The sequence below is a fragment of the Ascaphus truei genome, chromosome 14 (genome assembly GCF_040206685.1).
Source record: "Ascaphus truei isolate aAscTru1 chromosome 14, aAscTru1.hap1, whole genome shotgun sequence".
Classification (NCBI taxonomy): Eukaryota; Metazoa; Chordata; class Amphibia; order Anura; family Ascaphidae; genus Ascaphus; species Ascaphus truei.
This window is the reverse complement of record NC_134496.1, coordinates 35,840,424-35,859,506: the sequence shown is the minus strand read 5'-3', so window position 1 is coordinate 35,859,506 and position 19,083 is coordinate 35,840,424. Positions and strand designations below refer to the sequence as shown.

General features: G+C 40.7%; 1 protein-coding gene across 5 annotated transcripts in view; it reads right to left on the bottom strand.

The window, feature by feature from the left end:
* The window catches only part of TSC22D2 (TSC22 domain family member 2), a 46,902-nt gene extending 28,148 nt beyond the window's left edge, over window positions 1-18,754 (bottom strand). The window contains exons 1-3 of one of the 5 annotated variants that reach the window (XR_012788017.1): window positions 16,128-18,753; window positions 4,264-4,441; window positions 3,767-3,830 (exon numbers count right to left, since the gene is read on the bottom strand). Coding sequence is in view for 3 of the 5 variants with exons in the window: in XM_075570434.1 (XP_075426549.1) it covers window positions 3,827-3,830; window positions 6,738-6,806; window positions 16,128-17,983 (1,929 nt within the window). In the remaining 2 variants the exon portion in view is untranslated. Of the gene's footprint in view, window positions 1-3,766; window positions 3,831-4,263; window positions 4,442-6,737; window positions 6,807-16,127 lie in introns of those variants that run through there. The other 4 variants (XM_075570434.1, XR_012788018.1, XM_075570431.1 and 1 more) reach the window with 4 other exon arrangements.
* Window positions 18,755-19,083: the final 329 nt, after the last annotated feature.

The window sequence follows — 19,083 nt, the reverse complement described above, 5'->3', positions numbered from 1 at the left end:
CTTTTGAGTCAAAATGTCCAATTACTTTTGGTCCCTTGAAAAAGAAGGGGCTACATATTAAAGAGATGTAATTCTTAAACCCTTCCTCCAATTTGGATGTGAATAACCTCAAATTAAAGGTGATAGACTGCACTTTAATCCCATATTCAAAAATTAACTGTAGCTTGAATTTATTTTGGTACACAGCCGAAATATCAAAACTTGTATCAGTGTCGAATTATTTCCGGACCTAACTTTATATACATACACATCAGGGATGGAAAAATCCCAGGTGCCTACAGTCCCCCGCCGGCTGACCAGTCAGTCACCGCTGCTCCGCTTATTGAGTAGTGCGGGTGAGAAGGTGGGGGGCGGAGTGGAGGAGGCGGCAGGGGTGAGCAAGGGCTGGGGGTGGAGCTAGTCAGGACTCTCCAGTACTCTGCCCGCCACTGATCTCAATGCACGCTGAGGGGGGAAGAGTGTGTGCGAGAGGGGTGTCTACACCCGACCTTGGCTTATGACACTGGCTCCCATGTATTTGATCATTTATGGCCACCTGAAATTTAGCGCGTGCGCACACGCACACACGAGAGATTTATCTTTAAAGTTGTCTGTGGGTACAATGAGATGGGTTCCTCGTGGGTACACTTGTGCAATTGTTCCACACTACATGGGGTGAGCGATATGCTGGATACCTTCTGATGATCTATAGGGTACATACATTTATGTTGTTTAATATTGATTACATCATGTACTAGCAGGTTAGAGCAGAGATTTGTAGATTTAATTTATGTTTAAAGGTTAATACATTTGGCGATTTCTATTGATGAACTGGTTTCTACCTCGCTAAACTCTTTAGGGATATGTAACATAGAAACCTCAACAGTAATGCTTAAAATAAAGCTTCCCAGGAGGAAGCAAAACACAAAAGTAGAGCCAATTTATCTTCTATAGTTCAGTGTGGACCTTGAGCTCTCAAAAGGGTTGCCCATTACACACACCCCCGTGTAACATACAACGATCTAGAAGATCTGAAAGGTTAACATTCACACCGTTTTTTAACTTATATAGTTTTTAAATCAATGATGATTTCTCCAATGACATTTGTCAATTTCTGGGTTCTTTTCCAGTAAGTGAATAAAACGATCTGACTCTTGATAGAGTAACACAGAATTGACTAAAAACAGGCTTGGGTAGGACAAGGCATATTTTAATCAAACGTTTCACCTGACTTAATGGTCATTGAAAAAGCCAATCGTATGGGAAATAGTTTGCGTTTGAAATGGAATGGTAAATCACTGGCTGTCTCTGGATGAGTGACAGGCAGTTCAGCCTATCACAGAGGGGGAAGAGATGTGCAGTCTACATTAATTAGAACATTAGCACCTGTCACTCTCCCTCTGCACCCCACGGTCATTAAAATTTATGGGTGAGTGACAGGCCTCTCAGTCTAACACAGAGGAGTAGAAATGTGCTGCCTTATTGGCTGTCCCTGCGTGAGTGTCAGTCCACTCAGCCTTTCACAGAGGGAGGTGCCGACCGATAGATACATACACAGCTTTTTTGCAATATAAAAAAAAAACAAAAAAAAAAACAAGAAGTGCTGGTACCTAGCCTCTTACCTTCTCCTGCTACTCATCTCTGCCATGGTGTCGTGGCAACACTGCGCCATGGTGACGTGTCGTTACAAGATGCTACCAAAGATGAGGCGCAGGAGGAGACAGTAACGGTACGCCATACAGGCCAGATATTTTTTTATATATCTCTCTATCAGAAGTGTGGCGTGTTCTGGCTACCACCTGCCAGCTGGTGTGTGTTAGAGACACCTTCTCGCACACACCTCCCAGGGCCACAGTGTGCATTGAGAGCAGGGCTGTCAAGAGTACTGGGCGCATACACACACACACACACACACACACACACACACACACACACACACACACACACACACACACTGATGGCACAGAGTGAATACTGCATTTATCAGTGCACTTTTATTGAGCAGCTGAGGGTGTGGGAAACAGCTACGGTCCACACCAGCAACATCGCCACTCTGTACCGAGGATAAAGGGAGAGTGGGCTGCTGGGGCAGCCAGAAGGTTGGGGGCCGCAGGTGAAGCCCCCGAGGACGCCTGTTGCTCACCAATGTTTTAATTTGCCTTCACATAAAGACAAGATAATTTGAAATTATCGACTGGAATTGTTTCTTCTGTAACTCACAATGTGGACCAATTATTTCAAAAGTCTAGTTTTGTCTTTTGGATTGGTTCAGAAAATATAATAGGTTGATCAGTAGTGCGCTTTGCATGAAAACATTTATTTTCTGAGTCATTAAATACAAATATTTTACACCCACCTATTCGGTTGCATTTGGTAAGTGTTCTGGGGAATTAAGTTATGAGTGTTAATATGTTGAGTGAGATTTTAAACATCAGAACAACCCCCCCCCCCCGCCCCCCCTGTTAAATCAAATAATCACCCAAGTAGCAGATTTATGACAGGGGGGGGAGGGGGCGGGGTCGTGTGTATTTCAATGCAAGAAGGTCTGGGCATAAATGTTGGCATGTTTGAACAGAAAAAAAACAGAATTCAACAGGTGTGTTTTGGGATCAGAACATGTGAATTCTCTTCTATTCCAGTGACCTCTCTGGGACACGACCTATGACATATGGTAACATACTGTATAGGGATTTCTGTTTGGTTTATCTTTTTATTTTAAGAAACTTTTGCATTTATTGCAACTATATATTCTTAGAATAATCTTTTTATGTCATCTAAGCCCCGTCTCTTTGTATATTAAAGCCAAACATTAATAAGTGATGCTTTGGGCTGATTAAACTGGTTGCACGCTTTGTAGAGTAAAGTACATTTTGACATATTCTGCATAATTTCTTTAATAAAACAGGAACCTGAGATCCTAGCAGATACATATAATAATATAGATATGATTGCAATCGAGTCAAGGGTAAATATTAACTCATTAAAAGTACCTTGCGGAGGAGAAAGGCGAGTTGACTACAGTAGTCGTATGTATTAACCCTGGTTGCATATCCAAGTCAGGTGCTCACTTGTGTGCTGTTCGTGACAGATGATATATTGGGATGGATTGAGGGGAGATATTATTCATGAGAGACCTTTGTGAAGGTGAAGAGTGGGTCAGTTAGAGAGCGGTGAATTAAAGCAACAGTTCAAGCCATATCCTGCATGTGTTTTTTTTTTTTTTAAATAAATCAGTTCTGTACTATGAGAAAATACTTGTAGCATTAAAAAAAAAAAAGTTTAAGACATTTTAATGTTTCTAATGTAGGAAGCATTTCCAAAGTGACCGTCCCCTTCCCCTTCTGATAGGCTCTGGCTCTTGAGCCCCGCCCTCTCTCTAGCAGTGCACCAATTGTATCTAGTAACTGCCCAGTCAATCATATTCCAGGACTACATTACCCATAATGCTGTGCAAGAACTGAATTAAATAACCCGGAGCAAGTGATCGATTACAGGAGAACGGATCGATCTGCATCTTAGCTAATCACTTGTCAGTGTGCAGATTGTATTGGTGCACATATTGAATGGGGATTTTTTTTTTTTTTTTTTTTTTTAACGGCAGCTTGAACCATTGTCCCATATGTAGGTCATCGGCTGACAGGAGTGCCGTACGCAACAAAACGTATAGAAACATTATAAAGTAAAATTCCAATGCCAATTTTGAAAAATTACATTTTCACAAGTAACTTCATGTATTCAGTTAACTAAAATATTAAGAAATCAATGTAAATATATAGAGCCAGTACCAAAATATTCAGGCGACGTAGTAAATAATCCTCAGAGCACAATATTCTATACATAAGTAATGTTAGCTGAAATACAAACAAAACAGCATTACTTTCCTCACTTGAGATTGCAGTGCATTCTTTACTTTAAAAAAATTGTGATTATAAGTAAAAGCAAAGTAGGGAACAGAACAGCCATGTTCAAAGAAGCAAAATCATTAAGCATTGCGTGAATGCCGACCTGTTTGCAGTGGACCATAAAATTAGTAAGGCATATTTTAAGTGTTATATCCAAAATCATGACAGGGATTACAACTGTCACATAAAGTCAGATTGTTACCATGACATTGTGAAAACAGCTTTATTTCGACTTGCTTTAAGACAGACAGCTGGGGAATTACGTTTTAACTGACATGTTAAATTTCATTAGTCTTGCACAGAATTTTGGCGAGTTCCTTTAAAAATGTTTACTAAAAGGACTTTCACATTAGACCTTTTCAAAAAGGGAAATTAATCTTACCTTCTGAACTCCTTTTTCTCTGTTTGGGACTTAGAATAAGTTGCTAAAAGCAGTCGATGTTCACATACTCTTAATCCCACTTATTTTTCTTTTACGATATCCCTTGCTCCCTTGACTGCTCTAATCCAGTTCCAAGTTTCTCCAAAGCAAAATAGCAATACTGTAGATCTAAAAAAGACTAGAGAAAAAAAAAAGAAAAAAGAAAAAAAAAAAAGAAAAAAAAAAGTTGCACACAATTAGAAATGCAGCTCCCTCTACAGATACCATAGATGTCAGGGTTCAAAAAGGAGCAGGATTTGAAGTTTCTGGACAAAAAGATGAATTGTCAATGGATAATTTTAGCTTCGATGAGCAGCCAGCAGTGCCATTTGAAAGGAAACTACCCAGTCTGGTTTTAAACCAGAAAAGGGACTTCACATGGAAAATTCTCAAAATGCATCCTCTGTCACATTTTCCTTGGATGCACCACACGGATCCAGTACTGGCTCAGAACTTTTTCTGAAGTATATTACATTGTGTAGAGGACTTTATGAAGTCATTTTGTTAGCCTGCAATAAGAATATTTTTAAGTAGAATTAAGCTGCTTGGCCTATAGAATAAAGTCATGACAACCGTTTCCCAAAAACATTCCACTGTAAAATTGGGGGGGACGGGGGGGGGGGGGACGGAGGGGGAATGTATCTTTTAAATCACGATGCAAATGGTACACTATTTTATTGGAGGATTTAATTATGAATGCCTCAAGAAAACAAGACAAACTAGCATATCTTTCATTGTGATTTCTTGAAGGTGGCCCATAAATCTAAAATTACTTTAATTCAACGCAAAAAGCCAATAAAAATAAGAGCACCAATTCAAAGTTAGGCAACTTCCAAATATAAATTTACCTACATACTTGAAACCTATACTATTTCATTTCAAGATATACTCCTTATCAACTGGAACCACCAAGAAGAGGGAAAACACTAAAAGGAACAATTTTCCCTTCTCAGATGTACACTTACTAGAAAGGTTCCCAGCAACTGAATATATTGCATATTGTAACAGTCACTTCACAAATTGGAGCCATAAAATCAATATTTAGATAAAATATCTGGGGTTTTTTAAGTGAACGTATTCACTGAGACATGATGAAGGACTTCTATTAACTGTGTGTATGTTCGAAAACGTAAACTGCGAAAAACTATGAAAGAAATCAGCAATTTCAGATTCAGCAACAGAACGAGTATGAGTTTCTCTGCCTACAGATTTAATTTCGTGCAATTTGAATTCCAGTTCACTGATAAATCAGAGAAAAATAAAAATAATGCGTTGCCCCAAATAGATAGATCACTTCAATCTATGGTATTCTTCCAAAAGTTAGGCTTGCTAGTTGAGACCCATGGGAAAACTCCATACGACTTAAAAAAAAAAAAAAATAACACCCACACCTTACAGGTAGCATATATTTCCTTTACAATCCTCAAAATAGATTGTTTGCTTCAGTCGAAATTCTGTGGCAACACAAACCGAAGGATTATAGAAAACAGAGGGTCAAAAAGAAAATCAAACCCTGTGAGCTGCATCTTTTCCTAAAAAATAAAAATATATATATTTATAATGACTAGCAAGGCCACTTTTATGGGAGTCATTTATTTGTATGTTATTTTTTCCACTCAAAAATATTGAAATGCAGAGGGTTAAAAAAAAATAATTTTTTTTAAAAAAGAGCTTACCTCACACTGCATAAAAAGTAAAACAACTTATTTTGACAATAGAAACACCAAAGTTTTCTTTAAGTCCAGCTTCCAATTTTCTTCCTCAACTTGGTTTGAGTGCAACTTCAAAGCTGGTGAATCCATCATTAGAACACAAGCACGACGATATCTACTAAATATTTTGTAAAACTTCTTTGCATCTGTAAGTTTTAATTAATTCTTCTGTGTTCATCTGGATAACACGCGTTCTGGTCGAGTCACTGAGAAATTAGTTTGTCCAGATCTGGTTTCCAACCTAAGCTGAAGTTTGGCGTGACAAGTGTGGAGGCAACATTTGAAATAATTTCACAAACCTCCAGCCATCCCCAAGGTGCCCTACATCTATACACGTTGCAATTAGTGAAAAATGAAAACAAAAAGCAGGAAGAAAAAAACCTATACAAATTCTAATATTTATTCACAACTAAGCAAAATTGAAGATCGTTGAGCAGAGAGAAAAATAAAGTAATATTAAATCAGACACTTAGTGGAAGACTAGAACTGGATTTGAGCATTGACGGGAGCAAGAAACCTCCTAAAAGAAAATATATACTGTATATAATTATTTGGTTTAGAATCTGATTTCGTGCTGAATTACTTCAAAAACCGAAATTATGAGGACACGGACCAGCAAAAGCTGTACAATTTCAAAAAGCACAATTCCAATGTTAATGCAAGAATCAACTCATTGCAAGCTAGTCATGCAAACCTCTGCATGTGGTCATTCAATAATCATACCTATCATACAGTTTCTTTGACCCACGAAACTTCAGATGAAATGCTTCATAGAAAACAGATGAAGGATTCCTGTGAGACCCAAGAACCAAAGAAAATAAGTTTAAATCATTTCAGCTACAAAAAGGAAAATGATAAAATCGCCAACTAATCCTAGAAGACAAAACTATTCAAATGAAAACAATAGCAAACCTTTTTTTATATTTATGAAAGTCAAAATTAAAAACATGTAAGCACTTGGTTCACATAAAAGGTCTGCGTTCAACAGAAAATCAGGGGCATGAGCAACATGCTAGAAAAAATGTGCATGGAAAAGTAGGAGGTAAAAATAACTTTTTAAGAAGAATTGCAAGCACCACAATAAAACCATGTAGACATGAGTACAATAAACACGTTTCCTTTTGAAGCTCACTGGTATACCCCATTTTATTAATGTTTGATTGAATTTAATGTCAATACGCCAATGGCTATTTTTTTGCTCTTGCCAATCTATTCATGGGCTGCTTGCAGTGGAGTCATACCCTATGGAAATGGCATAGAGCAGAAATAGGCACTTATAAGGGATGCTAGAATTTCTGTTTAAAAGATTCAAAATTCTGTAATGCCCAATTTATACATCTCTAGTTCCACTGCATTAACTCATGACATACAGCACAAAAAGTTATGATGCTTGTTAAAATGCCGCATTAACAATATACATGGAATCTTTATTAGTGCCATCATAGCAGTGTGTGTGTGTGATAGATATATCTCTACATACACAGAAAAGAAAAATGAATAAATCTATACGCTTTCATTTCCAACATCACTGAAAGAGGGAACTTTCTCCTCTAATTGGAAATGACATATCTTTTAATATTTAAATTCTAATAATCTCAGCAACAAATACGTGGATTAGTATTAAAAAAATTACTAATACAGGCATACCCCGCTTTAAGTACACTCACTTTAAGTACACTCGCGAGTAAGTACATATCGCCCAATAGGCAAACGGCAGCTCACGCATGCGCCTGTCATCACGTCCTGAACAGCAATACCGGCTTCCTACCTGTACCGAAGCTGTGCGCAAGCAGGGAGACTATAGAGCCTGTTACAAATGCATTATTTACATCAGTTATGCACGTATATATCGATTGCAGTACAGTACATGCATCGATAAGTGGGAAATGGGAGTGCTTCACTTTAAGTACATTTTCGCTTTACATACATGCTCCGGTCCCATTGCGTACGTTAATGCGGGGTACGCCTGTATTGTGCATGGAGGAAAATAATAGACACCAACATAAGCACACGGCCAATTTGCTGAACAGTCTAAGAAAGTCTGAGTTAAAAACCAAGATGTAATAAGCAGTAATTGCTTCAGTCACAATTAGATCTCATAGGTATAAGAGGCACCACGTAACAGTTACAACACAGAGGGATGGATGCTATAAAAGGCAGCTTGCTGCCTCACCACCAAGTCCAGTGGTTTGCAAAGAAATCACATGGCAAACTACAAACAGTGGCTATTCTGGTATTATATTAAGTCCCAATTAACTTGGGCTGCCTACTATAGACCAAACCATAACCACATGCTGTCAACCCTTGAGGTATTGCAAAGTGTGATAGCCACCATAATGTTTAAAGACTATTCATCATGTAGATTTTATTAAATATTTTTACCAAGAAAAAAACTACATTGAGAGTTATCACTCGTTTTCAAGTATGTCCTGGGCACAAAGTGAAGTTGACATTACAATTTACAGTTACAAAACATGTTTAAGTTCCTTCAAGACCGCGGCTATTTCATGTAGACAGGTAGCGAATTTGAGAGAGACTGGTAAATTGTTCCAGCCATGGGGTGATTGGTACGAGAAGGAAGAGCGACCAGATTCCTTATTGAACCTTGGGAATATGAGAAGGTTTCTGGAGGTGGATCTAAGGAGATAAGTGCTGTGTACAATGGGGATGAAAAGCCTGCTCAGATAATTGGTTAACTTGTCAAGAAAGTATTTGAATGCAAGACAGAAAAGGATGTATGTTCTGTCTGGACTCAAGGAATAGCCAACCCCTCTCAGTTAGCATATTACAATAGTTGGTGTTAAAGTTACATAAGACAAAATGGCATAATTAGAGGTAAAGAATGTCACGTTTTCCAAGGTGAATTAGGGGTGCTGTACCATACACTACAGTATACCACCCATAGTCCATAATTGGCATTAGCCTCTATTGTGCAATGCACTTCGACGAATGGTCGGAACCAGGATTTTTTTCTATAAAGTATACCCAGTTTGAGATTAGATAGATCTATCTCATTGAATAACTTATAATAGCCATCATACATTAATACACCCCACTGCGTTTTGCTGTGTAACCACCTTAACCCTTTGAGTGCCCCAAGATGTAGCTACTACATCATGGAATCTGGCACCCAGGGACCCCAGGACAGTGTGTGTACGTTTTTTTTTTTTTTTTTTTTTTTAAATCGGCGATATCACGTTTACACTGATGAGGAACGCTCTATGGTAAGATCCCGTTATTGCTTGGGATTGCACCTTTAAAATGTTTAGCTCCCTAATAAAAAGGTAATTGTAGCCTGGCTTTACCCTCTTGAAATGCCACACTCCACCACTTTAGGCTGGGTTAGTTCTTCCAACGTTTGAGGTATTCCATTGACAGTTTGTCCCATTCTCAAGTATAATTACATTTTTATATCTGTGAAAAAGACTATTTACAATTCAAAATTAAGAGCACACACCTATTCTTCAGTTTTAAATAACACGTGCAACCCCTGGTGGATTCAGTGCAGATGGTAGTTTTCTAGCTTTCTAATGTTACCCTTCTTCCGTCCGGTATCTTCTCATACCTGGTCAAAAAACTTTAATCATCATCCCTACACATGCTAATGCAGTCGGTAATTTATGTGAATGTTACATCAAAGCCACTTGCTACAGAAGCAGGTTCCAACACTGCTAAACATTACCTGGAGGAACGATAGGTGTGCGCAACTTATTTTAAAGTGGAGTGCCTCAGAGTCAACAAGGCTTTTCATAGATGAAATTCTAGTGTACAGAGCTTTCGACTTATAGGCTCCTTCTTAAAGTACAGCATGCAGTACACAAAAAAAGACCAGTCAGTGAGATTTTGAAAGCTTTGTACACTATAGTTTAATCTATGAAAAACCCCAATGTTGGTCCCCTATAATGTACTGCAACCAATCTACTTTTCTATACGGCTGCCAGAACTTTGAACTCCAATATTAGTTACAAACCCAAAAAAGAATAACCAATTTTCATCCACTGCCACAAGACGTAATAGAATTCAAATGGAGAAAACAGTATAAAGCAAACTCATTGCCATCTAAAAGAGTTATTCAGACACGGTAGCAGTAACCATTACCCATGCAACTTAACATGAATCGGTCACAGGCTTTTGTAAATAACTTACAGCAATAAAAATACCACTTGAGCACATTCACATGTGTGAGACAGGTAAAAATTTCAATGGTTATGTTTACCAATGGTGCACTTAATCAGCTTCAATTAACAAGTAAGCCTTTAACCAAATGAGGCAACAAGCAGCTCAGAACAAGGGTCTTACAATCAGGTTTTCAGCTGTCTAACCTCATGTAAGTTGACAGTTCACAATCACAACCATTCATTAGAGTTCCTGGAACACAGCATGCACAGTTCATAGCGGTCAGCTATCTATGGAAAATGATCTGTACTCTGTTCTTATTCCAACACCCAGTAATATTTTGCCTCTAAATGTGCCAAAGATGGTTATTAAAAAAAAAAAAAAAAATCCTTTAAGGAATGTTCTCCTGCAAATGCACCAAACATGCTATTTCAACACAACCCTTTAACTGGAAACAAAAACATAGCAACTAAAACAAAATTTGTGAAAATTAATATGAGTTACGAGTCCTTGGTATTAAAAGACGTGCAAAATCCTGCAGCCCCTCAGTTTATGCCCAGTGTTCCCTGGGCACCCCCAATTATCAGGTAATTTAAAAATTGTATTCAATCTCAGACGCTATTAGAGAGGGTTAAGGTTCCGTACAATGCATGCAATCTCAGACATGCCATTAGGCCGCCCTTACAGTCCTTGCTACGGCGACAGCACGCAGTGGTTGCGGGTTTTTTTTTTTTTTAAATTTACATCCTGCGATCGCAACCAAGCCATCGCACCGCTCCTACTATAAGAGCAAGTGACTTATTCAATACATTTGTTTTTATGCGATGTCGGGACTATAAGCGCGGCCTTAGAGGGTCGGGGTTCTGTGAAATTTCACATACTGTAGGGTTCCTTTACCAAAAAGAGATTGGAAACCAGGTAGAGGTCAATGCACATCTAGATATGTTTATTATATTAAAAGGTCATACAATTTGCACACATCTAGTTCATGTCTAGTGGGTACCAACAAAGTGACGTGCACCTATTAAAGATGTAGTCCCACACAACCAAAATTAAACTGGCAGTCGTGGTTAGAAACAACGACATGTATGCTATACACACACAAACACACGTGACATAGAATTATTTTTAAATTGAGTCACGTACCCTGAAAACATGCACCTTGTAACCTGAATTGTGGGGTAGCTTTACCTGCCCAAATGTCTCAGTTCTAATGTCTCTAGTGTTCCCACTTAGAAAGAAATATGAGGGATTTTCAGATTAACAGAGCAGTAGTTCTGTAAATGGGATGTATACCTATAGGGGGTGTGTGTGTATAAAATAAATAAAAATCAAATGTCTACACCTACACAGACCCCAACGCTGACTGGCTCATCCAAGGAACGAATACCATCAACACGAAAGCACCTTTAAAGGGTAGTATATACAGTGGATGTATATTTATGTAGTGCCATCCAGGTACATAGCGCTTTACAGCAGTAATACACGTGACATAATATTATTATAACACAATGGGAATAAGTGCTTCAGGAAAACCAATAGGAAAATGAGTCCCTGCCCAAAGATCTTACAATCCAAGTGGTAAGCAGGGAGAATTTAGAGACAGTAGGAGTATGTTCTGGTAAGTGCATTTGGAGGAGATCAAGGCCAATGCAAACGAGATGTATAGTACCAATCAGCGGAGCTACCAATATGCTTCCTTAAAGAAGGTGTAAAAGAATACCACTCTGGTAGTGAAGCACTCCATTCGCCCAGAACAAGACTATTGGAATATAGTATTCAAAATGATTCTTAGAACATAACCTGCATGCAACTGAATCTTCTAAACGCTTGCAAAAAATATATGGGGGGGGGGGGGGGGGAAATACAACATTTAAAATGTATGTTTAGGAAACAAGTTAAGACCAGACTCGCACTGACAAGAGCCTTCAACTATTGGGCATTGGTGCCGTATAAACGCACACCTAACGTGGTGATTCACTAATCTCCGATAACAGGTATTGTAGATCAGCGTTGACAGTCGTCATCTTGAAAAGGCAGTTAACGCTGATGAAGATCCGATACCAGTTGTTTGGAGCTTTGTGGATACACTGCAGAGTTAATCCAAACAGAGAACTTATTCAGATGTACAGGTAACCCACAGCAGGATGTACTCTATGCTACCTTTTAAAATTGTTTCTCTTATAAACTGCAGAAACAAAAAAAAAAAAAAAAAAAAAAAAAAAAAAAGAAGGAGGTGGTCAACGCTATTAAAATCAGAACCAAGACATCAGCAACAGCATTGAGCAATGCAAAAGTATACAATATGCAACATTACGAAACATTAGTGATAATCTTGATTTAAAGAGGGGAAAAAAAAAATGTACAGCAGGGCCCCGCTTCTCGGCGCTCCGCTGATATGGCGGCACCGAGAAGGGGCCCGCCATGTTGAATGTGAAATCGCGCATGTGCAGACCACAGGTTGCGTGCACAGACCAATGAAAATTGCCGGATCCGCTTTCCTGCGATTTTCACTATACGACGGGCCTCTGTAACGGAACCAGCCGTATACCCGGGGTCCTGCTGTATATCAAAAGAACAGAGTTGAATTATTGTCAAACTTATGTAAATATATTTTAGAACATAACTCGTGGATGTGTTGCCAATTATCCTTGATACGTAAACATTTTCTAGAAGAAATATACAATGGACAAAGGGTTGCCTAAAATGTTACTTTAACGAACGTAGCAGGACATGCAGGTAAAAATAGTTTGGTGCTCCTTTTCAGGTCACCCATCGCTTCAATTTTCAAAAAAGAAATACTGACTTTGCAAAAGGAATTGTAGCTTCCACTGCATAACTATAGAAACCACTTCCTGTACATGCAGAAATGTAAGGTTAAAAAAGGGAGTAATCCAAGCAATATCCTATGTTTTTTTTTAATCAGTTCTGTACCATTAGATAATTCTTACTTTTATTATTATTATTATTATTATTATTCTACTCCATGCCATTTTTAAATTGGTTAATATACTGAGTATCTTGATTTCTATAGCACATTTTAGCCCACCTCCCAAGCAGTGCAAGATCTTAGCCACTTTTTCCTGTTTGTGATCATTAGTTGCCAATATTCCCAACAGTTTGAGCTGTAAACTGTAACAATAGATAATGTTAACTTAGTAATAAGAATACATTGTAGCTGCTGAGTTACACTGACTGAAGGCTGATTTGAAACTGAAAGGCAGCCATTTAATGAACCCTTGGATGCAGGATTTTGTTGATCGATCACAGGATAACGAATCGATCGGCAGCTTAGGTAATGAAAGGCTGCATATGTTAAAACAAAAATACTAATTGAAAAATAAATCATGTAAGCTGTTTGGATTGCCTCTAAAGTGTAGATCGCCATTTTCACTGTATTGTTCTATTTTGCATTAAACCATAAACCATTATCCCATTGTGAATAAATATGTCAACTCAAGTACACAAAAAAAAAGTTGCTATTTAAAGTGAATAGGAAACTATAGAAATGTCATTTTGCATTTCTACATACTTCTAATCACATCAAGTCAGGTCAAATTCCAATAAGAAACCAAAGAGCTCTTCTGAACTCAGTAGACCGGTTTATGAACTGTAAAAAAAAAAATTCTAACCAAATTCATTTTAAAATTATTGGCAGGAAAGCAAATACAGTACTCATGTGTCATTTTACCCTCACCAGTTAGGAGTTTCTAAAAAATAAAAAGCTTATAATATTGGAAGGTCGACTACATACAGCATCTTCTTGGTACCCAAGTATTACAGATATTACTGCTAGTGTTTCATTCTTCTAAACATGAAGCTTACCATATACTGCACTTTGTGATTCAACACAAAAAAAAAACTAAGTGTAAAAAGATAACCCATCCTTACAACAAACTGAATACCTTCAAGACTGGAAAATAGACCCCTGGAAAAAGATCCCTCAGAGTAGTTAAGAGAAAAGTTAGATAGGATGACTTGCATTGGTCATGTTCTGGTAAAGATGCACTTTTACTTTTCTATACACAATAATGCTATACTAAACTAACATAATAGTTTCACAAGACCAGCTTGATTTTTTTTTTAACAAGCATTTTAACGATTAGAGACAGTAGAAAGAATGTAACCGAACTGTTGTATTTAGTGCCTGTAACAGCCATTTTTAGAAGGGGGTGTTAACAAAAAAAAAAAAGGGAAGTGTCTTCCCAGAACACTTTTCTTTTAAGACAAAGCTGGAACAGTATTACATTTCATCATGGAAATATATTGTTTAGTCATATTTAGAAACCTGAAGTGTTCAGCGACTCAAAAAAATAGGTGCTGTCCCAAACTCAGCACTGAACATTGGAATTAAAATAGCAAAGCTACGATAGGTTATGTAAAGCACATCACAGACAGGTCAAAAATACATTTTAATAAATGAAAATTATTTTTCTCTTTTCATGGTAGTGACATTTTAGTCTTTCAACATCCGGGAAATATCAATGTATAATTATTTGTGTTAGGCATTCTGAATGTGGTTGTCATTGTAAAATTCCTGGGAAATGCATTGCAACATTGGAAACACTGCAGCAGCAGCAGAATTTCTTACGCATGCTGCTAGCACCTGTCAAAAAGCAGCATGTATTGCCAAGTATGTGACATTCCTTGTTGTGCCATGTAGACACAGAATTTGGGGTATATATAATAAAAATGCAACAGAATATGTCAAACTATCAGGCAAACATTAAACATATTAGACAATGTGTTACATGTCTGTGTGCGTCTATTTGACTGGAAAACCATATGTTCCCAAGTCAGTGAGTTGGCTGTTTGACAGCTCTGAAGATGCACTCAACAGCCCAACTGCAAAGAGTAAAAACAAAAATGCATGAAATATGCAACACATATTGCTTTCATCAGTTATTTAGGATCTCATATTTCAAACGTCTAATGATGTGTTCTAGATCAGCTGTCAGAAAACAGCAAAAATTAGAGTGTAAATACAACGTCACCTTTTTAAGTGGTAGAGGCACTTTAGGAAGACACGTGAGGTCTCAAAAGCACATGTACAGCTATGATGAGCTCTATTAAAAGTTCACAACCTATTACAGCATCCACGAGTGTACAGGTGCATTTCACCTTAGGTCAAAATTGGGGTCAAGGCATATTAAATTAACTGCCCACACAGCTGTAGAACCCACTTTGTAATGTGTAGAGAGTCATTTTGGGGGGTTTTACATAGCAGGCCATGAACCTTACTCCATGGAGACTGGGAATATAATGTAAAGCCCACTGCCAGCACCTATGCCCTTCTTGCATTTCCCTCCTGCCAGCGCTGCATAAAAAAAGAGTTTAAAAGGAAAGCATTATGATACAGCGCCAAAGTAATTCAGACTATGCTTTTATCGCAGGGTTTTATTGCAAACGGATCCACCAGAAAGGACAAAAAAAAAACTGATGCAATGTAAAAAAAATAATAATTTAAGTAAAGCTACATTTTACCTCAAGTGGATTAACGGTTACAAAAACAGGCCTAGGCCAAGCAGAGAACTGTATTATAAAAGATCAGTGTCGTGCAATATAGCTAAGCTAATAAGGACATATCCAAGTATATGAAGCATTATTGAAATTGTTAGCATGAGAAGACGCTTACCAGCATTTAGTTTCTGTAAAAATCAGTCAAAACCCAGGGTACAACTAAAATTAATCATAACCAAAGAATGTTAAAATGTAGCTCACACAAAAGCATAACAAGTCAATTATATAGAAGTCTCTTGTTTGGACCACTATATTAGAACCGTGGAACTGGAGATGTAACACGTGATCTGGATAGTTTAGCATTGCAGGTTTTTTTTTTATTATTATTATTACCAATTGCATAAGGTCAATCACTTTGCTTTTCAACACATTACAAACCTGCTGTTGAGTGCCATTCAATTGAATTTACATTGGATGGAAGTTCCTGGGTACAGAAATGCATTTTTAGTTTTAAAATGAGCACGAAAGCAATCATACCTGTCCTCATCACCATCAACCGGGATAGGGAAACCAAATACAGGTAAATGAAGAGGGTTTGTTAGGGCGTCCATGATAGGGACCTTCACAAAAGACTTCTCAGAAATCAGGGACATTGGTGGCTGAGGTAGGGGTTCCGACATTCTTCTATCGTCAATTTGGCCAACCAATTGCTGGGTCTGAGTCTGAAACTGATTAATGTTTGACTGTGGCAGACTTGTATGTACATTTACAGTACCTTGCATTGTTGGAAACCCAACAGGTGTGATTAGGCTATTACTCCTGACAGATGTATGGCTGCTCAATGGGGACTGCACAAAAGTAGCAGGGGCGATTGGCATAGTAACAGGAGTGGCACACACACTACTTGGTACTCCAGTAACTCCCGTACCATGTACTACAGCAGGCACATTTTGTACTCCAGGGGCCATAGCATGGTATCCACCAGGAATACCTGACACATGACTATTCCCACCCACTTGGTGCTGACTTAAAGATCTCTGATGCACAACTCCAAGATTTGGCATAGTTGACTGTGCCACACTTCCTGGTTGCTGTGCATGAACTGGATTACTCTGGGATGTCTGTCCACTCTGTACGAGTCCTTGACTCACTGAGTCACTAGTTTTGGGGAGCAGACCCATCAGTTGTGCTCCACCTGCTTGCAGTTGCTGGCCTGGAAGACTGGATGGAGCCCCAGTACTTGCAATAACCGAGGTTGCGGTGGCTTTTTGAGTTGCTCCTTGGGATTGTAAAACTGTTATGTGTTGCACATACTCTGCCTGGCCAGATGACTGTGCGGACATATGTCCTGGTTGGACCTGGGAGTAAGTTGGTTGTTGATTTTGAGTCACAGAACCACTAGTTTGCTGTTGAGTTATAGACATTGTAGGTTGAGCTATGGGTACATTCTGAGGTGCTGTGCCTTTGCCATTATGTCCACTATGTACTATATTTTGTGCGGTTACATGGGATTGGCTCTGCTGCACCATCGTCTGCGGACTAATGGCTGCAGCACCAGGGTACATTGGTTGAGCAGCACCCTGAGACACTGCTCCGCCTATGGGCTGCTGCCCAATGACAAAATGCTGCTGCTGGGAGGGCTGGTTCATCTTCTCGATCTGAAGCAACTGTGACACAGCAGTAAGAGAACTGTCAGCTCCAGATTCAGGACCATGCCCCGTGTGCACCGCAGACACCACCACTGAGCCCCCCGTGGCGCCCAAGCCACTGTCCCTATCCGCAGATTGCTCAAAGGTGCTGGTGTGCCTGATTGTGTCCCCAGTCCTAGTTACCAATGTGGTGTCCGAATCTCTATCGTAAAACTCCGTGCATGTCCAGCGGCCCCTCCTATACGGTTCCCCAGAGCCGTGGTCTAGTTTGATCACCCTGAAACGTGAGCTGCAAGTGGCCGTGGTCGCTTGAGACGTGGCCTGGGCCACATTGGAGGCGGTGGGCGTCGCAGGCAGGGCTGGAGGGGTCTGAGCAGGAAGGGGTTGGGTTGAAGGGCCTGTTGCAGCCGCCTGACCGCTGCTTCTGGCCACGGATCCCCGGTGAGCACCGATCACCGGTCCCCCCAGCCCTTCGTGGGGCGCGTTTGGCGACACGGCCCCCGGCGTCTCTGCCTCTCCGACGTTGTTCAGGGTCTCTTCCGACGAGCTCCTCTCCGCCGCATCCTCCGGCCCGTAGTCGGTGGCCCGGGACACGTCGAAGATCTCGGAGGACACATCCTCGGTCCTCGATTCGTCCGGGTCGTCCAGGCTTTCCGTGTCTTCCGTGATGCTGCTGGCCGCCTGGGCCGTGGTGACGCTGGTGATCTGGAAGCAACTCTTCTTCTTAGCCGGCATCTTGGACATCTTGGAACGGGGATGGGGGGGGAGACAGCGTCAAAGACAAATCCCCCCCCGGGAACGGGACAGGGGGGGGGGGAGGAGGCGGCTGCTTTCGCTTCTTTGACCAATATCCAGTATGTGAAGACTATACCGCGTTGTAGTTGCCGGTCTGATCCTGGGGGCTCTAGCGCAGTACGGACATCCTCGCGGGTCTCCTCCGCTTTCAGATCCTGTTGCTCAAAGGGGTTTCAACTCCAAAGTGAATAATCTCCCCCCCACCCCCCAAACAGCGATTCTCGTAGGCTTCCTTCCGGGAGCCGCCGCCGCCTCCTCCTGGGCCACGGTGGTGCCAACCCAGGCCCGGCTCCCTCCACCCCCCCTCTGTCTCTCACAGCAGACCTCGGGGATGATGCAGGCCGGCTCCAGCTCAGATAGCCCCCCTCCCCTCTCTCTCGCACTAGCTGCAGTCCCGCGCGGGTGACATGTCGAGGAGATGGGGAGAAGGAAGGATGTGGCTTGGGGATGTTGAAGCCGCTGTGTTTCCCGTCCCGGGGAAACACACACTCTCTCTCTCTCTGCCTCTCACGCGCACATAGTCCTCACACGCACACAGACCTCCCCCCGCGAAAACAAAAACGCAGAAGGAAGTGAGAGAGTGTGCGGAGGGGTGGAATGTACAAGGGATAAATGTCTGTTAGTGACGGCGGTGATTGCGGCCTCCTCCTTCTCCGCCTCCTCCCCCTTCTTCTTCCTCCTCCCTCAGCGCCAGCGCCGGACACACTGAAATTCAAACCGCTCGCTTCGCCTCTCTCCCCCCCCCCTTCCCATCTCCAAGATGGCCGCCAGGGGCACTGTGTGTGGGGAGGAGAGTGCTGGAAAGGGGCGGGGCCAACTCGCCTTGACGATGACACGTCCCTTGCCATTGGTTGATGGCGGTGACGTAGTGAGGCGGTGGGGGGGAAGGCTGAGCCGGAGAATCTGGGTTTGGAGGCGTGTGAAGGGGCGGGGCTTATCGTGGACTGGGACGGCTTGGGAGAGACCAACCCGCTTAGGCAATGAAGGGGAGGTTGGAGGGAGAGTGGGTGGATGGTACGTCCCGGGGCTGCGGCTGTTGCTTTGTCTCT